This window comes from Betta splendens, chromosome 12 (assembly GCF_900634795.4).
Source record: "Betta splendens chromosome 12, fBetSpl5.4, whole genome shotgun sequence".
NCBI lineage: Eukaryota > Metazoa > Chordata > Actinopteri > Anabantiformes > Osphronemidae > Betta > Betta splendens.
Genome location: NC_040892.2, coordinates 5086823 through 5105584, shown reverse-complemented (window position 1 = coordinate 5105584; position 18762 = coordinate 5086823). Strand labels below are relative to the sequence as shown.

At 43.6% G+C, this 18762-nt stretch overlaps 2 protein-coding genes across 7 annotated transcripts; one reads left to right on the top strand and one right to left on the bottom strand.

Annotated features, from left to right (window-relative positions):
- Positions 1-2035, bottom strand: mlana (melan-A). The gene is made up of 5 exons (XM_029169592.3): positions 1881-2035; positions 1291-1383; positions 1116-1212; positions 919-1026; positions 1-306 (listed from the first exon to the last, which is right to left on the bottom strand). The coding sequence occupies exons 2-5, from the start codon at positions 1377-1379 to the stop codon at positions 238-240; spliced, it is 363 nt and encodes a 120-aa protein (XP_029025425.2). The 5' UTR covers positions 1380-1383; positions 1881-2035; the 3' UTR covers positions 1-237.
- Positions 2036-3005: 970 nt separating this feature from the next.
- LOC114867157 (nipped-B-like protein) lies at positions 3006-18570 on the top strand. 6 transcript variants are annotated; one of them, XM_029169580.3, is made up of 47 exons: positions 3006-3489; positions 4537-4684; positions 4878-5043; positions 5192-5292; positions 5610-5718; positions 5807-5955; positions 6258-6385; positions 6473-6563; positions 6648-7157; positions 7246-8532; positions 8658-8768; positions 8854-9012; positions 9103-9174; positions 9258-9344; positions 9429-9529; positions 9616-9702; positions 9776-10007; positions 10118-10269; positions 10374-10454; positions 10586-10686; positions 10780-10909; positions 10987-11069; positions 11153-11285; positions 11365-11508; positions 11592-11678; positions 11858-12072; positions 12158-12260; positions 12344-12442; positions 12531-12677; positions 12989-13123; positions 13214-13312; positions 13402-13455; positions 13559-13667; positions 13864-14000; positions 14175-14315; positions 14410-14503; positions 14657-14811; positions 14900-14990; positions 15075-15248; positions 15341-15531; positions 15650-15757; positions 15844-16044; positions 16170-16316; positions 16401-16759; positions 16862-17036; positions 17157-17345; positions 17550-18570. In XM_029169580.3, the coding sequence occupies exons 2-47, from the start codon at positions 4621-4623 to the stop codon at positions 17907-17909; spliced, it is 7848 nt and encodes a 2615-aa protein (XP_029025413.1). In that variant the 5' UTR covers positions 3006-3489; positions 4537-4620; the 3' UTR covers positions 17910-18570. The 6 variants fall into 6 exon arrangements, with proteins under 6 accessions (XP_029025413.1, XP_055369360.1, XP_029025412.1 ...); XM_055513385.1 differs by lacking the exon at positions 3006-3489 and adding an exon at positions 3516-3678; XM_029169579.3 differs by lacking the exon at positions 3006-3489 and adding an exon at positions 3730-4162 and having other exon boundaries at positions 6651-7157.
- The last annotated feature ends 192 nt before the right edge of the window (positions 18571-18762 follow it).

Genomic DNA, 18762 nt, shown 5'->3' with positions numbered 1-18762 from the left:
TATGTTTCAGCTCCTTTATTTAAAAGCAGGCTATTGTGAAATAATTTTTATTGCTTATTTAAACACTCTACAGTATATATACAATACACTGATAATAAATGTGAATATTTTTACAATGTGATATTGCAAACATTTCACCTAGTCATATATCTACTATGAAGATTTAAGGATTATATTTCCTCAGCAAAGTTTAGAATTTCTCTTCAGTATTTTCTGTTTGCCTCCTGTAGGCGTGCTTTAGGGCGAGTAGGGAGGAGGCAGTGGCCCTGAGGAAATCTTCTCATAAGCCGGCGGAGCGTTGGGTACCTGGAGCGAGGAGTGACAAAAATAAACGAAACGTCAGAAAAGAAAGTGGAAATGGAATTTTACATCTTGATTGTGACACAGCAAGAAGAAATTTGATTTGCGTCCTGAAACTAAAAAATCTGTGGGTTTAATCTGTCTTGTACTTAAATGAAGTTACTGCAGCAGTGAAGCCAGGGGAATCACTTGTTGACATCACTCTTGTGCTACACTTAAATGCTATGTGACACGTAACTCGTCTCCCTTCACCTAAATCAGAAACATGCCTCCTGTGGGAGTGAAACATTTTAATACCTACCCCCAGTCTGCTGACATTATAATCTCTCCCCCAGGCCCCACTGCATGAGTTTCATGTGCTCAACACTGCACAAGCCCTGGGTCTTGTACTAAACAAGGATCCTCTGTCACTGACTTTGCCTTGTGCAGAATTCACTCCACTGCTTAATGATATATTAGAAGTCATAGAAAAATAATGGAAGAAACAAGAGTTTTCTTTTTGTTTTTTGTTTCTCCAGCTGTTTATCTGCCACTGTGACTCTTTACATTCTAAATTCTATGTGTAGGAGGAGCAGTCCTCCACATAAGCATCAATCACACTAGCTGCCTGTTGCTCACCACAGGTCGGAAGCTTCCAAAGTCAGTGAGAGCCATCTTGTTTTCGGCTGAAGGTCCTGCCTCAGAGAACCGGCCTCCTGTATAAGCTGTTGAACCTGATCCGGGAGTCTGCAGAGGAGAGAGACGGGGCTCATAAACTGAAGGAGAAGCTGGGTGAAAACATCACACAACATCCCCAGCGTCTAAACTGGCCTCACCCTGATTATTTTGTAGCCACTTCGTTTCTTGAAGTACCAACAGCCAAGGATGAGGAGAGCTGCCAGAATGACCACGAGCAGAGCGATGCCCACTGCCCTGGATTCACAGACAATTCACTTTACAGCCTTTTCACACGGTTACTTGAAATAAATGAGATGAAGCACCAACACATACTCTTCAGCTCTCACGTATCCTCGCCTGCTGCTGGCGAAATAAATGTTGAATTCTCCACGAGGCATCCCGCCTGTACGATTGCACCGCATTAAGCTGAAAGGCAACACAACATCACTTAATGAACTCCATAATATACAGATTAAAACCCATATGTCTGTCTGCCCTCATGTCTTTCTCCTAAAGTTAAAATGTAATGTTGCTCAGCGACCCCTCATCTGGTTTTAAGTAATCATTTCTCTCTATATTGTGAGATCACTGTTATTAAAATACATGACTCTGCAATTATTTATGCAAAATAATTTTCAAATAATGAAAACACATTTGTGGTCATTTTTTTAATTTTTTTTTTCAATACTGTACCTGCATTAGTAGAACAACATGACCTGATGCAGTGGGAGTGGATGTTGAGAATAAAAGACACTATGCAGCAGAATGTCTTATCCCATTAAATTAAGTAATAAAAGGGAATTCAGATCAGCCGACAAGTATATTAACCTGTTTATCGTAAGCCAACTACAAAGCATGTAGTGTCCTTACAACACTGCCAGCTCCACTATAATAAAATAAGAAGACAGATGAAACGATCTTACCTGAGCGGACAGTTGGCAGTTCCTCTAGTTGGGACGCTTTCTTCTTCCAAGGAGCTCCCAGATATCTGGCCCCAGTTTGCCTGAGAGCAGAGAGGGCTGGAAAACCCTCATGACCGTCACGGGTTAGAGGCTCATGGTTAAGTCCATTGAAGCGGGGTAATTACCGTGAAGCCCCGCGGTCCTGAACGCAACAGTATTATCCACTCGTGAAAGTTCAGGCGTCAGCTGTGGGTGTGTAAACACCTTAAATCCATCAGTTAAAATAGTTAGTGTCTTAAAATAAAGTCACCAAAACGGTCTAGAATCTGAAAAATTGAATTGAATTGTAAGTTGTTTATTATTATTTTATGATGTATTATTAATTTTGTTCATTTTGCTGTGTGAACTAATCAACCACTAACTACATAACTTTATTGTGGCATTTATTATTTTGTTCCTCTGTAAATCTATACTTCAGCCCATGACACGTGTCTTTTACGTCATCTTACTGCTCTTTGCGGTATCGTGAATTGTTATGCATTGCTTTTAGTGTCAACAGTGTGAAAAGACTCCTTTGGAAAAGAAGAAGTAAAAAGGCAAGTCAGTGAAAATGCTGTCTGACGCTTTTCTCCACGAGAGGGAGACGTGAACCTGTTCATGAACTGGAAGCACCTCAAACTGAAGTTCGGCGTCTTCTTGATGCTCTAGAATCTATACTTTCACCCTGCAGAGACGCACTGGATGGACATTGACTATAGGGGGTGTTGAAGTAATATGTATGCTAAGTACTACATTACTTACTAGATACATATAAGCTACTTCAATTTTCCCTTGTTCCTACTTCTATTATTAGGTGCAGTATTTTAAGTACTTGTTGATTTGGGCGCGTGAGAACCTTCGCACATTTGGACAATAGTCTTCCAGGAAGCCGTCAGCTGATTGGCTGATTCTTCGTGCGTTTGTTGTGATGAGACAAGTTTGCGTTATCGCCAAGACGTCACGTGACTGGATTAAACAGAGTGGGGCGTCAAGTGTGTTTGCAGGTAAAAACTATACGGTATCAATACTTGGTGTCAGAATAATCCCGGACTGTGCTGTTTGATGGAAAAACAACTTGAGGGCGCAGATAATTGGGCTTCACCTCATGCCTGCGAGATGCAAAGCAACTCTTGCATTAGAACCCTACATAATTATTGTTCTTTCTAAATCTTTCTCATAAAACTGCCCTTAGCTATTCGCCAGCTCCTCGGCGGCTGAGGGAACGATCCCTCTATTGACGATCCTTCCGGTCGTCATTTTGAAAGAGAGAGAGGTCGAGCGTGGATCTCCCCGAGTGTCTGTGCCCCGAAAATTAAAGGGACCCGTGAAGCTAACGGCAAGCGCCTAACGCAACGTCGCCCGTGGGGATGCGCTTCCCTCCCTCGCGGACATGTTCGCCGTGAGATCGCAGTGAGAGCCCCGGCGTGGACCGCAGCCGCCGTGCTAGCTGTTCATTGAAGAGTGGGACGGAGAGGGAGCCAGAGACGCGTCTCCAGCTCCAGCTGCCATCCTCGTCCTGCTGCTCCTCCCCCTCCTCCACCTCCTCCTCCTCCTCCAGCAAAACCACTTCTCTTTCTCATCACATCCAGAGGTAAATAAGCCGGATTCAACAATAACTACCTCCCAGGCAAATCGCTGTTAGCGTCGAGTCTCCGCATTGTCAGACACACCGGGCGGCCGCTAACGGGGTGCAGCCGGAGGGATGGTTGAGATTTTGTGATGGGGTATTTGCTTTGTACCCCTGCCTCCCTGGCGTCGGGTCGGGGTTACGCTTCCTTAGGCAAGTCCGAGGTCCACTTTGTGTGCGAAAGATGCGCCGATACGGGCCAAAGCATGTGTGGCGTGAAATATCAACCCATACACAACCCGTGTGATACCCGCAGCGACACGCAGCAGGCGCCCCACGGCTAGCAGGGCTCGGCGCACTCTCGGCGATGCTAGCTTAGGCAAGTTACACATACACCTAGCCAGTTAGCATGCGTTAGCCACATCTCCAGTTGCTGCTAGCCGGCTAACCCCGAGTTGATTCCAGCCACTTTCGCCGACGTCGTCATCTCGCCTCGTCGTCATTCGGCGAGTAACTACAACGCCAAGAAAATATAGCAACGGACTGAGACGTGGGTCGCGTACGGCGTCACCGCGAGCTAACGTCGCCGCTGTGTTTTGCTCCGACCAGGAAACATTAACTGACACAATAACAAAAGAAAGAATTTGACACAGTGGCTCGAGGAGCTGCCGATCAGATGTTGTTCGGCTTGTTTCAGGTGCGACGAGCCATAACAACAAACAGCCGAATGCTAGCAAGAGGCTAGAACAGGAAAAGCGCACGCACAGGGACAGATTGGTAACTTTTAATCATTAATTGTGAGATTTGTCAGCGCTCGTGCGGATCAGGACACACTGCCGTGCGTTGAAGTTACTGTCTTTACGCGTAGCCATTGTATGTGATATGTTTTAAAGCAGTTATTACAAAGCTAAAGGCGGCTGCAGAACAGGAACAAATCAAGACGGGTCTGAGACCCAACCTGAATCCATCTTGTTCCGAGAATCTGTTTCAAATTTAGTAACAAATAGACACAAAACATTTGGCCTTTTTTTAATGTTAACAGTGTCTCTTGCCCCCTTTGTGTCTCAACAGTATTTTGGAGATGTGAGGAACAGGAAGAACTTGGTGATATCGAGCAGCCTGTGCATTGACACGACCCTTGACCTCATCTTCAGCATGAATGGTGATATACCTCATGTCCCCATCACTACTCTTGCTGGAATCGCTGGCCTGACAGACTGTAAGTGCACCATCACTGCTCTAATGCTGCTCACACCTTGGATTATTTTAGTAAAAGTTTGACTAAACAGTGGTTATGTGACAAACATGGACACTGATAAACATCAAATAACAAATAAACTCCACCAGTTATTTAATTCTCCGATTATTTCCTAACACGTGAAACTTAACTTGTCTTTTAATGATCTGCATAGTGTTGAACCAGCTTCCCCTGCCTTCTCCTCTTCCTGCTACCACTGCTAAGAGTCTGCTCTACAATGGAAGGATTTCAGAGGAGGTCAGCCGACTGCTGGTTTGCCGGGACGAGAGTCTGGTGACTCAGCTGGCACACAGCCTTAACCAGGTGTCCACTGAACACATGTAAGTACCGTTAACGTCTCTTTTGCACCTCACATTTTCTGTGCTTGTGGAGTCGGACGTGGCTGCTGCAATGCAAAAATCGCAAAAGAACGTTCAGTGGTGCAGCCTTTGCCTGGATTGTAGCAGTGCATTGTTCTTTTGTTTGCAGAGAGGTGAAGGACAACTTGGGTAATGATGAACCCGAGGGCGACATGCCAATGCTTCTTCAGACTTTGCTGTCCAGGAACCCTAACATTTTCAGGGACAAAAGTATGTCAAATTGCTGACGTGACCCGTTTCACTATAAGCTGTTGTATGCGGATGTGATTAACACTTTTATGATAGATACACTTTAAGTAAGTAAATAGTGGAAGTCCAGTCTTTAGAAAGGTTGGATTATTAATTCAGTACTAAACTAGGGGTGAACTTATTTTCCATAATTATATTTGAATATGCAATATAATTACCTGGAAATAACAATGTGTTGCTATTAGTAAAATGTCAGAGTCTTTGTGCTGCATAATTACACTGAGTGCGACGGCTTGTTTGTGTGATCTCAGTGATAGATTGTGTATTCATTTCCCTAGGTGTAATACAACAGCCATTGATACAACAGTATAAGATATCTCAGAATCAAGTGCATGGGAGTCCAGCATCAAACTATCAGCAAACTAGTATTCCTCAAAGTCCCTCTGGGTAAGATATTATCAGCGCCAATAGTGATAATAATGAAGGTGAAGCATCCATTTTTCAACTAAATCTGTCTTTTATCGCCTCTTTTCAGGTGTTTCACCTCCCCACAGTTTGGATCAGCCTCTCAGTTTGTACCCCAGCAGAACAGCCCTATACCAAGTCCCTACACTCCCCAGAGTCCTGCAGAGTATATGCAGTACAATCCACCCAGTTATTCCCAACCATCACAGACTCAAGAAGGTGAATACCAAGCATATATGGGACACTCGTGTCATCAGCTCGTCATATGTTGCATATTGTTTTCATTTTCATTACTGTCAACATTGTTACAGTATGTTAAAGGCTCTCCCCCCAAATGTGCAGGGGGAAGCATTAATTTCATTTCACTCCTTTTAAACATTCTAACCTCTGCATGAAGTCTTAAACAAATACACAAAGCTGACTGCTCAACCAATCCTCCTAACACCAGTAACCTTTATACCCAAGTAACTTTAAGGGAGCAGGTTTTGAAGCTTACATTTTACTTTGCTCTCTGTTATTAGTTGCCGATGCTGTGAGAAATATCCATGACAACAAGATCTCCGGACAGCTAAGTAATCCATCTAAGCAAAATGTACGACTAGGTGGGGATGAAGAATACACCAACATAACCTACAAACTGGAAAATGAGGTAATTTGGAGAGTGAAGATGTCCTAAATCTGACATTGGCACGTGCTGGCAATTGAAAGTGACGATAAATGTCCTGTGTTCCAACAGGAAAACGACTCCTCCGTGAGGGCTGCTGCATTCCCGGCTAAATCACCACAGTCTTTGTGTTCCCCTGCTGAGAGTGATGAGATCATAGAAGGTACGCGGCCTTCATTTATTAGACAGTAAAATATTTGTAATAATAAGACTGGTTTGTCTAAATGCATTTATTTATTTCTATCAGCAGGGTCCAAGCGCCCTCTTATCGTGCAGTCACCTCCACCTGATGTGCCCACCACTGACCTGCTCCTCACACCTGACCACAAAAAGAAGCAGAGAGAACGGAGTAAAGAGGCGAATGAGCAGACAGACAAAAATCACTTATATGATATTATCAATTCTTCATCAAAAGACCCAGCTAGGCTCACTTTGAAGCTATCGCAAGTGAAGATGAAGATGCCGGTCATGGATCAACATAAAAAACGCCCTCCTAGGCAGCACATTGATTTAGAACATGAAACTGACTTGATGAATAATAGTAACAATAATAATCAGTTGTCAGGGATTAGCCAGCGCTTATCACACAAGTTAGATGGTGAGGAGCAGGCAAACTGCAAGCAGTTTCCTTTACTGCCAAATAGCAAGGAGACTGGTGGTGTCAGTGGGGTTGTGTATGATGATGCTGAAATAGATACACTAGAGCGGGAGACAGCCAATGAGAGAGAGCGGTGGTCTAAAGAAGTCCAGGACAAGGGTGAGTTTGTGTGTGCCAAAAGCCTTGTGCCTTCTTGCTTTCTGTGTGTTTTGTAAAGACGCTAAAAAGCGGTGTTTTTAATTTGCAGACAAGCCACTGAAGAAACGCAAACAAGACTCGTATCCTCAGGAACCTGGTGCCGAGGCAAGTGACTGGCCTGCCATACAAGGAGGCACCACTGGTAGCAAGTTGACACCCAAGAAGACCAGTGCTTCCAGCAATGGTGCGAGTCGCCCTGCTTTAATGGTCAGCATTGATCTGCAGCAAGCTGGCAGATTGATTGGACAGCCTGTAGTGGTATTGGAAGCTCCGCAGCTGTGTGAGGAACGCATGCAGAATCTAAAGGCAAAGATCGATGGAAAAGGAGATAAAGTTGTGGAAAGCAGACCTCGGATCATCAAGCAGCATCCTGAACACACCAGCACGTCTGATGCCTCTGAGCATCGTGACGCTCCTAAACAGAAGCAGGAAAGTCGACAGGAGTCCAAACACAGACGTGATGGGAATCCTAAAAATGGCAAGGGACAGTCAGATGACAGGCGGCCAGACACACCACGGCAGAAAAATGACAAGCATTCAGACTCAAACCGGAAAGTGGAAAAGATCCACAGCAGTTCCCACTCCCATGTCAGCCAACCTGAGACTCCAAAAACCACGAGCAAAGCAGAACGTACCTCCAGACACGGAGAAGACAAAGCCAGGGACAGAGAAAAGGAAAAGAACAGAAGTAAAGAAAAAGGCCGGAAGACGGAGAAAGATCGGGACAGAGACAAACACAGAGACAGAAATAAAGAGAAACAAAGAGATAAAGATGGAGAGAGAGACAAGGAGGGAGACCGGGAAAAGAAAAACAAGACATTGTCGAGGGAAAATTGCAACAAACACTCTCCTGATGGCCACACTAAATCTGACAGCCTCATATTAAAGCAAGACAGAAGTAGTAAATCTACTGACATGAACGGTCATCAAAGGACAGAAACGCCACAAATCCCCCAAAATAAGAAAGAGAAGAAAAACGGGGATGACGGCGTTAGTAGGAAAACTGGAAACGCGCATTCATTTGAGGCCAAAGCCAGCGAGTTCCCCTCCTATCTGCTGGGCGGCAAGTCTGGGAGTCTGAAGAACTTTGTAATTCCTAAACTGAAACGAGATGGGAGCGGTAGAGAACCCCAGCTTCCGAGGAAATCCACTGAGAGCTGGGGCGAACCCTTGGTCAGACTGGAGAGGATGTCACTGATGGAGAACTTAAACAAGGGTGCGAAACCTGTTGTTGTGGTTAAAAAACTTAGTATTGATGATGTAAAAAGGATCATGAGGGAGGGCAGGAATGCACACAGGTCCAGGAACAAGTCCTCATTTGATCAGCCGGTGGGAGGTAGGACCCAGTTCCATGTATTATCAGATGAGTATGTGCATTTAGACTCTGGGCTGTTTCTATAATCTTTATTTTTAACCCACTGTCTCAGAAACCAATAAATGATCTGGTCCCTGTGTTTACAGAAATGTCATTTTGTGAGAAGAACAACAAGCGAAGGCACAGTATGATCAGCAACAAGTCAAAGTACGCTGAGACAGAAGATGATGATGATGACGGCGATTCTGATGAGAAGTGTGGGTGTAAAATCTATAAGAATGAGGAAAAAAATGTGTTCGTCAATATACGTAAACCATCAGACTGATGCTTTTTGTTCCTTAGTCGAAAGGAAAAGGTGCAAGAAAGATCACGACAAAACCTGGATGCACGAAGAGAGGAGAGGTTCTGGACACCACCGTCCGGGTGCAGGGCCCCGCCGGGGGTCCGGCAGCCGCTACGAGGCCGACGATTCAGACGAAGGCTCGCGGCCATCAGGCGACGGTAGGTGTTTCTGAACGAGCTTCGCACAGGCAGAAAAGATGGGAAAAATGGATTTGGCTTATGTTGTTCTGTTGTTTTCTTACTGTTCAGTTGCCAGAAAGTTGAAGAAAAAGGTCAAACAGAAAAACAGGAAGTCGTACGACTCCAAGCTCACACCAGACGGTATTGTTGGAACAAATCTTGAATTTGCTGTTTTTGGGTTTGAAGCAGTGCATTTTTATTAATCTGTTAGTGTGTGTTAACAGAAATGATGGACTCCTCCACATTCAAGAGGTTCTCAGCCAGCGTGGATAGCATTCTGGAGAGCCTTGAGGACGTTGACTTTACTGCAGGTAAACCTCCAAATGTACCCAAAGTACCCGAGACATGGGAAAATGAAATATTAGCATTTAACTTTGCACTAACTTTGTACACAGATGATGATGAGATACCTCAGGAACTCTTGCTTGGTAAACACCAGCTGACGGAACTGGGCAGTGATTCTGCTAAAATCAAAGCTATGGGGATCTTCAACAAGGTGAGACCAGTATGCGACACGTGGTTCCATCAGTGGACAGCTTCACTGCTGCTGAACTAACCATCTGTAATCGCTCTGATCCTCAGCTTTCGTCTGACAAACTGGTGAAAATATTGAATGTCCTTGAGAAGAACATCCAGGACAGTGTCAAACTTTCCATGTTAATGAATCATGTAAGTCATCAGCCTAATAATAGTTTAACTGTGGAAGTGGGCTTTTTTTACTGAATGCCTCTGGATTTTACAGGATAATGACTCTATGGATGAGGAGCGGTTGTGGCGCGACCTCATTTTGGAGAGGGTCACTAAATCTGCTGATGCCTGTCTGACTGCACTCCACATAATGACGTCTCCACGCATGCCCAAGGCTGTTTATATAGAAGATGTGATCGAGAGGTTGCTGCAGTACACGAAGTTCCATCTGCAAAACTCCCTGTACCCCCAGTATGACCCAGTCTACAGGGTGGATCCCCACGGAGGCCAGTTGACCTCTGACCTTTTATAAATTGCTGCAAAATCCTTAACCTGAGAGCTGGCCCTGATGTTTTAAATAAATTTTGTCTAACTGTTCAACTTTCCCTTTCCACAGGTGGTGTGCATAGTTCAAAATCCAAGAGAGCAAAGAGTTCCTCTCATAAACAGAAGGTGGTAGTGATGCTCTACAACAAGGTCTGTGATATTGTGAGCAACGTAGCAGAGCTGCTGGAGATCCAGCTGCTAACCGACACCACAGTCCTCCAGGTGAGGCTCCTAATCTGGTCTCCTATACAGTCTGATACAGATTTATGATCTGAGTCCCCTTTTGACCTTTAAGATCTAATATACCAGCTTCTGATCCCTTTCAGGTGTCCACACTGGGTATTACACCATTTTTTGTGGAGAACGTTAGTGAACTGCAGCTATGTGCCATCACATTAGTGACAGCAGTAAGTCACAGCATCCTACATTAGAATCGTTTAGAGGGTCATGTCTTTAGTTTGCTCCATTTTATAGTGTCACCCTTCATCACTTTTCTATTGGTGTATTTTTTTTAATTACCCCTTTTACTGTTCTCCAGGTCTTCTCTCGCTATGAGAAGCACAGGCAGCTGATTTTCGAAGAGATTTTTACGTCACTGGCTCGACTGCCCACTAGTAAACGCAGCCTCAGGAACTTCAGGTAACTATGAATCCTCCTTAAAATGAAAGTAGGTGCAATTTATTAGTGAATTAATTACAAAACCCATCAACACTTGCTCCTGAACCCACCCAGGCTAAACAGCAGTGATTCAGATGGGGAGCCCTTGTACATCCAGATGGTGACAGCGCTGGTTCTTCAGCTCATCCAGTGTGTGGTTCACCTTCCTTCTGAGAGCGACATGGAGGATGAGCACGTCAAGAAGGTATGGAACATGACTGATATTTGAATTCTATTCATCAGAATCAGAAGTGCCTTCACCTGTTGTGTACATTATCCTAGGTGGATAAAGATGTCCTGATCACAAACTCGTATGAAACTGCCATGAGGACAGCTCAGAACTTCCTGTCAGTTTTTCTAAAAAAGTGAGTCTTTAATGCTTTGACATTTTGTTTAGTTGTGTTGAGTTAATATATGACGATGACCAATTGTTTACTGCATGTGTTAGGTGTGGCAGTAAGCAGGGAGAGGAGGACTACAGGCCTCTGTTTGAGAACTTCGTCCGTGATCTGCTGTCTACGGTCAACAGGCCTGAGTGGCCTGCAGCTGAGCTGCTGCTGAGTCTACTAGGCCGGCTGTTGGTGAGCAGCATCCTTCGCCTCGTCCTCTTTTTAACATAACCTGCTGCTGATGCTCGTCTCTTCTGCCCCCGCGCTCCAGGTGCACCAGTTCAGTAACAAGCAGACCGAAATGGCGCTCCGAGTGGCGTCGTTGGACTACCTCGGCACCGTCGCTTGTCGTCTGCGTAAAGACGCCGTCACTAGCAAGATGGACCAAAAAGCTATTGACCGCATTCTTAAAGAGGTAAGCAAGATACACTTGTTTAATAAAATTTCCCAAGGAATCCAAAAGAACGACTTGTGCTGATTAACGTGATCTGCTTCTAGACTACAGGTAATGATGAGATCCAGCAACTGCAGAAGGCCTTGCTGGATTACCTAGATGTGGGCACTGACACGGACCCATCTCTACTGGTGAGTGTTTATTTTACATAGACTGAGCCGCAAATCATGTTTTCCTAAGCATCTTAAGTATTTCTGTGAACTAATTTTCACTGTGTGTAATGTTAACTGACGCTCTTGTCAGACTGCCATTATACTTTGTATTGTTGTTGTTCAGCATTTTGCATCATCTATGCATTTGTGTCTTCCAGTTCGCCAGGAAGTTCTATATTGCCCAGTGGTTCAGGGACATTACAAGTGAGGCAGAAAAGGCGATCAAATCCCAAAATGAGAATGACGAAGATTTAGAGCGATGGCACTCAAAGGAGGTCAACTCAACTGTGGAGATTATGCAGCAAGCAGAGGCACGAAAGAAATTCCTGCGCAAGGTCATAAAGGCCTCAACATCACATAACATTTCTCTGAGGTAAATAGAATCCTGCACAGATTGCTGCAATAATTTGCTATCTGCTTGACTCATCCTAGTTTTCATCTGTCTGCTTGACTTTCAGGTTAAACTCTGACACGGTAGACTATGAGGACTCCTGTCTGATTGTCAGATATCTGGCCTCTATGAGGCCCTTCGCACAGAGTTTTGATATTTATTTATCACAGGTAAGACGGTTCATTCAGCCTGACTAAGATGATATCACATTACAAGCCAGTAAATGTTTATTCTCTCTGTATCCCCTGTAAAGATTTTAAGAGTCCTGGGTGAGAACGCTATTGCAATCAGAACTAAAGCCATGAAGTGTTTGTCTGAAGTAGTGGCTGTTGATCCCAGTATTCTTGCACGTGTAAGTCATCCTACACAAAATGATAATTTTTTTTACCAGAATGAACAACTGATTTAGGATTCTACTAATACTTCCATTTGTTTTTCAGTTGGATATGCAGCGTGGGGTTCATTGTCGCCTCATGGACAACTCCACCAGCGTCCGAGAGGCCGCTGTGGAGCTTCTTGGCCGTTTTGTGCTGAGTCGGCCTCAGCTGATTGAGCAGTACTACGACATGCTGGTTGAAAGGATACTGGTAAAGTTCCCAATCAACTTGTATCGTAAACATTACACTGCAACCACTGCTTTTTTTTGTGTTCGCATCATGTGCAACGTACTGGACGTAATAAGATGATCGTCAGAGGAACCTGATTTCACCAAAAGGTTCATTTAAAGTGCATGAGTTCAGCTGAGGTCAGAGCATCGATCCGCACTGCTGCCATCTAAAGATCAGATGGGAAACTGCAGCTTTTGTCACAAATATTTAGTCATTTCTGTGACATATTTGATATTATTTAATTGAAAACTATCTTGGACTGTCCTTGTAATTATTTTGTCTCAACACAGGACACAGGTATCAGTGTAAGGAAGAGAGTCATCAAGATCCTGAGGGATATTTGTCTGGAACAGCCAGACTTCCACAAGATCACGGAGATGTGTGTCAAGATGATACGAAGAGTCAATGATGAAGAGGGCATCAAGGTTTGCTTTTTGGTTTTGTGTGGATCATGCTGTGGCTATTCTTAGCTTTTAGCACATACCAAATATAATCACATTTCTTTGCCCATTCAGAAACTGGTGAATGAGACGTTTCAGAAACTCTGGTTCACCCCCACACCCAGTCACGACAAAGATGCCATGACCAGAAAGATCCTGAACATCTCAGATGTGGTGCGTGCTCCTCACACTTGAGGTTTCTTGTGTAATTTTTCTGCCATTCTTAAAATAAGAACCAATGGAATGTTTGATTCCTTCACCAGGTGTCTGCGTGCAAAGATTCTGGCTACGACTGGTTTGAGCAGCTTCTCCAAAATGTGCGTTGTCTAACTTGCTGGATTTATTCCGTTTCTTAGCAGCAGCTTGTTTTACCTCATGGTAGTATTGGTATTTTCTAACTTGTGTGTGTTACCTGTTCAGCTACTGAAGTCAGAACAGGATGCTTCCTACAAACCTGCAAAGAAGGCTTGTGTTCAGTTGGTGGACAACCTCGTGGAGCACATCTTGAAATATGAGGAGTCTCTTGCTGGTAAAAAGAAGTAGTTTTAAAATTTTTGGTTGCTAATTTTCAAATACACGATGGTGTTCATCAGTGGCAATGTTTGTGTGTGTGTGTGTGTGTGTGTGTGCGCGCGTGTGTGTGTGTGTGTGTGTGTGTGTGTGTGTGTGTGTGTGTGTGTGTGTGTGTGTGTGTGTGTGTGTGTGTGTGTGTGTGTGTGTTTTAGACTGCGAGGACAAAGGGGTTCATTCAGCTCGTCTAGTAGCATGCATCACAACGCTCTACCTGTTTAGCAAAATCAGACCACAGCTAATGGTTAAACATGCAATGACGATGCAGCCCTACTTGACCACCAAGTGTAACGTAAGTATAAGATCATGTCTCATCATTTGTTTGCCTGAACGTATGAAACATGATTTGTCATCACTGCACCACAGACCCAACTCAACATCTCCATGTTTATGTTGTGCTATAGGACCACCTAGTGGTGTCCTTTGCACTGTGCAGCAGTCATACTTCTTTCTATTGTCATTTCAGACCCAGAATGACTTCATGGTGATATGTAATGTGGCCAAGATCCTGGAGCTGGTCGTGCCTCTGATGGAGCACCCGAGTGAGACTTTCCTCACTACCATTGAAGAAGACCTGATGAAGCTCATCATTAAATATGGCATGACGGTCAGTAACACTTGGAGCTGTTGGCTTTCACAGAAAGCAGCTGTATTGGTGTGAAGAACCGCCCTCATATAATATGACTGTGTTTATTTCTCAGGTTGTGCAGCACTGTGTGAGCTGCCTTGGTGCTGTTGTGAACAAGGTCACACACAACTACAAGTTTGTTTGGGCTTGTTTCAATCGTTACTATGGTAAGGATTGTAGAAATGAACTCTTATTTACATTATAAGAGATCACGCATTAAAGGATTCCAAACGTTTGATATGATGGGAACAAATGTTAACAGGTTGTTCGTATGTTTTGAACTCGTATTCCAAATCGTCCTGTTTGCATAAATTTTCTAGGAGCTCTGTTGAAGCTAAAGACGCAGCATCAGGAGGATGCCACCAGTTCCACTCTGATTGCTAACAAACCCACTCTGCTGCGCTCACTGTTCACTGTGGGGGCTCTCTGTCGACACTTTGATTTTGACCAGGAAGAGTTCAAGGGTGCTAGCAAGGTGAAGCTTTTTAAATACCGTATGTTCTGAGCTCCTGTAGAGCTTGTATTCATGAATGAGTATTTACGTCTTCTTTTGTGTTGCCTAGATTGTCATTAAGGACAAAGTGTTGGATCTTCTGCTATACTTTACCACTCATGAAGAGGAGGAGGTCCAGATCAAGGCTATTATTGGTTTAGGTAGGAACATTTTAGTGTTAGATCTTTTGTTTTTGTGTGTCTGTTATCGCTCTGTTTAATACAGCTGTATTTCCTGATCTCAAGGTTTCCAGTTCATCATGTACCCAGAGCTCATGTTTGTGCAGGATTTGAAGGTACTCTACACCAGTATTCTCTCTGATGAGAACAGTTTGGTTAGTTTGAAGATCCAGGTTCTAAAAAACCTTCAGACATACCTGCAGGAGGAGGATTCTCGAATGCAGGAGGCTGATCGAGAATGTGAGTTTAATAAAAGCTTAAATATTCTCTAATGTTACATAAATAATCTTAATCAACGTCCCCAAAATTATTGGTTTGATGACTTTATTCAGGGAAGAATCAAGCAAAGCAGGAGGATCTAAAGGAGATGGGGGATATCTCATCAGGCATGAGTAGCTCCATTATGCAGATTTACCTGAAGCAGGTGCTGGAGTCTTTCTTCCATTCGCAGTCGACTGTTCGTCACTTTGCCCTGAGTGTCATTACACTGACCCTGAGCCAGGGGCTCATCCATCCGGTCCAGGTTTGTTCACACTTCGGCATACAAAACCCATGCTAGTTCATAAAATGCATGCATATACTTCAAGTTTGAGATTCATTTGTATTGTGAGTTGTTCACCTGGAATAATTGCTTTTTGTAGTGTGTGCCCTATTTGATTGCAATGGGAACAGACCCTGAGCCCACCATGAAGAACAAAGCTGACCAACAGCTGGTGGAGATTGACAAGAAATATTCAGGATTCATTCATGTGAGTGGCAGTGTTGTTTATCGTGACAGTGAGACAACTGTAGCTTTTCACATGCCTTAGTAAAGGTTGTTCTTGTGTATTTACAGATGAAGGCTGTTGCAGGGCTGAAGATGTCTTATCAGGTGCAACAGGCCATAAACGGCTCCAAAAACGCAGTACTCCGAGGTTTTCGCCACGAGGACTCAGACTCGGCTCTCTGCTCCCACCTCTACACGCTGGTCCGTGGCAACAGACAGCACAGAAGGGCTTTCCTCATTTCTCTGCTCAACCTGTTTGATGACACCTCTGTAAGTCTTTCCATACACTGCTCCATCAAACCTTGCAGCCTTGCAACCAAGTATAAAATGAAAACTGAAAAACGCTTAGTTTTAAAGCCTGGGTGTGAGCTGTTGTCATGCTTTATCTCCTATAGAAAACTGAGGTGAACATGCTGCTGTTCATAGCGGACAACTTAGCCTGTTTTCCCTACCAGACGCAAGAGGAGCCTCTTTTCATCATGCACCACATAGATATTACTTTGTCTGTCTCTGGTAGCAATCTTTTACAGTCTTTCAAAGAGGTGAGAAAATGTTAATTTCTCTTCTGACACACATTAAATTAATAAATGAATTAAATCAATCGAGTGACTGTTTTGTCTGTGCAGTCTTTAAGGAAGGAACCTGTAAAGAAGGAAAAGAAAATGATGAAAAAGAAGAAGAAGAAGAAGAAGAAGCAAAAGGCTTGGCGAAAGACCTACAGCTCTGATGATGATGATGTTGATGATGATGATGAGCATAGCAGCACAGCATCCAGTAGCAGTGATGAAGATGAGGAGATGAGCCACCAGCAAAAGAAAAATGTGGCTTCTGATTTAGACTCAGACTTGGAGAACGAGGATGCAGTGTTTGACCGTCTACCTGAAAACCCCAAGCCCCTGTTGGACTTTGCCAGTGCTTCACAGGGTATTCTGCTGCTGCTGGTGCTCAAACAGCATCTAAAGAATCTGTATGGCTTCTCAGACAGGTAGGCCACAGCAAAAATATGTTTCGGACAAACCTTTTAGTAACTCTTCTTAGCACTGATAATTTTACAAGATACAAGCTCATCGTTTTGTTTGGATTACAGCAAAATCCAGAAATATTCCCCGACAGAATCTGCCAAAGTCTACGACAAGGCAGTGAACAGGAAGTCCAAGGTGCACTTCAACCCTCGTCAGACGCTGGACTTTTTGAAGAGTAATCTGTGCATCACAGACCTCACCTATGAGACCAAGAGGAATATTGTAAAGCAGTATTTAGATGTAAGTTTGTTTTGTTTTGCAGAAATCAGGAGCCCTCATCCAAAAAATGCTAATTAAATATCAGATCTTTGACTAATGTTTTAAATTTGTTTTCATTGGCCATTTGCTCTTTTTGCTTAGTTCAAGGTACTGATGGAGCACCTGGATCGTGATGAAGAGGAGGAGGAGGGTGAAGCAAGTGCCAATGCCAAAAACAAAGCCATTAATTCACTGTTGAGGGGCCCAAAACGCCAGAACCACAGCCACAATAATCACACGGCTCCAGTGGACACAGATGAGGAGGAGAGTGAGGATGACGATCCACCAGCAGTAAGACCATACATTCTGTTACCTGGAAAACATTTTTACTTACAAACTGTTCGCACTGGGCCTTAATCGGGTCTTGTACCCGCGACACAATAAAAGCCATGTGTGTGGAAATTTGAGGTTCAGTTATTGAAAATGTTTGTGTATTTATTAAACCCATAGAAATAAAGGTAACCACTACTCTTCCAACCGTTCTTTTATCCACAGCGGAAACCAAGGAAAGGTGGGGAGTCCACAGAGGATTCCGGGCGCATGAATGAGACAGTGGAGGTCATGGATGTTGTTGCCATCTGCTGTCCCAAATACAAAGACAGACCACAAATTGCAAAGGTTGTCCAGAAGACCAAAGCTGGCTACGATATACACTGGATGACCGGGTCCTACTCTGGGCCCTGGGCTGAGGCAAAGAAGCGGGATGGTCGCAAAAAGGTGCCTTGGGTTGGCACTATCAAGGAGTCGGACATTATTTACAAGAAAATCTCCTTGACAAGCGGACAGAAGCTCACAAACAAAGTGGCACAGACGTTACGGGCGCTTTACGCTGCCAAGGAGGGGACTAAGAGCTAATCATATGAAATGACTCCGAGATCAACCCTTGGTAGCCCAGGTCTTTGTGGATGCTGTATGTCACAGACAAAGAGGAAGTGGCCTCCTTTTAGATTTTATGAGCTGACGGAGGGAACGTATTGTGAAACACTGACCTGTTTGAATACAGATGTTTTTAAGTTAAACATGAGGAGAAACACAACAAGGAAATGTTTGGGAAAACATTTTGTAGGAGTTCCTTCGCTGTTGTGCAGCAACATGGTGGTTTTAATTTTTACTCCCACTGTACTACAGTTTAACTAAACAACTGTTTATATCTGAACATAATTCTGTACAAAGTAAAGTGAATGTTGGAAATGATGATAATGATGTTCTTAATAAAGTGTTTATGGAGTTTAAAGTAGCTCCACATACATCTATTCACTTGACCTGAGCTCCAACAACTGTTAACAGATTGTTTTTCTTGTTTCAAACCTTTGTTGTTCACCCACACTGTGTAATGGAGTATCTTTGATATAATTTATTTATGTTAAAGCAGTGCAGTATCTGTGCCTATGCAGGGGAGGTTGATATTGTTTTTAATAGAGATTTTGATGTTATAGAACACAGATCAAAATTACAGTGAGTCTCCGCTTTCCTGGTGGAACCAATACAACAATAAAATTTTCTTATGTCTTTCTTACTTGTTTGGACGTGTTTTTGTGGATACTCTTGTATTATTATATTTTTGTCAACATATATATAACACATATATAACATTAACTGTCTATCGCATATAATTAATCGTATATAATTAAAATTTTCAAGCGGTAAAGTGGTTTGGATAATATTAAAGCTTAATATTTTTGTCAATAATAGCCCTCCATGTTGCAAG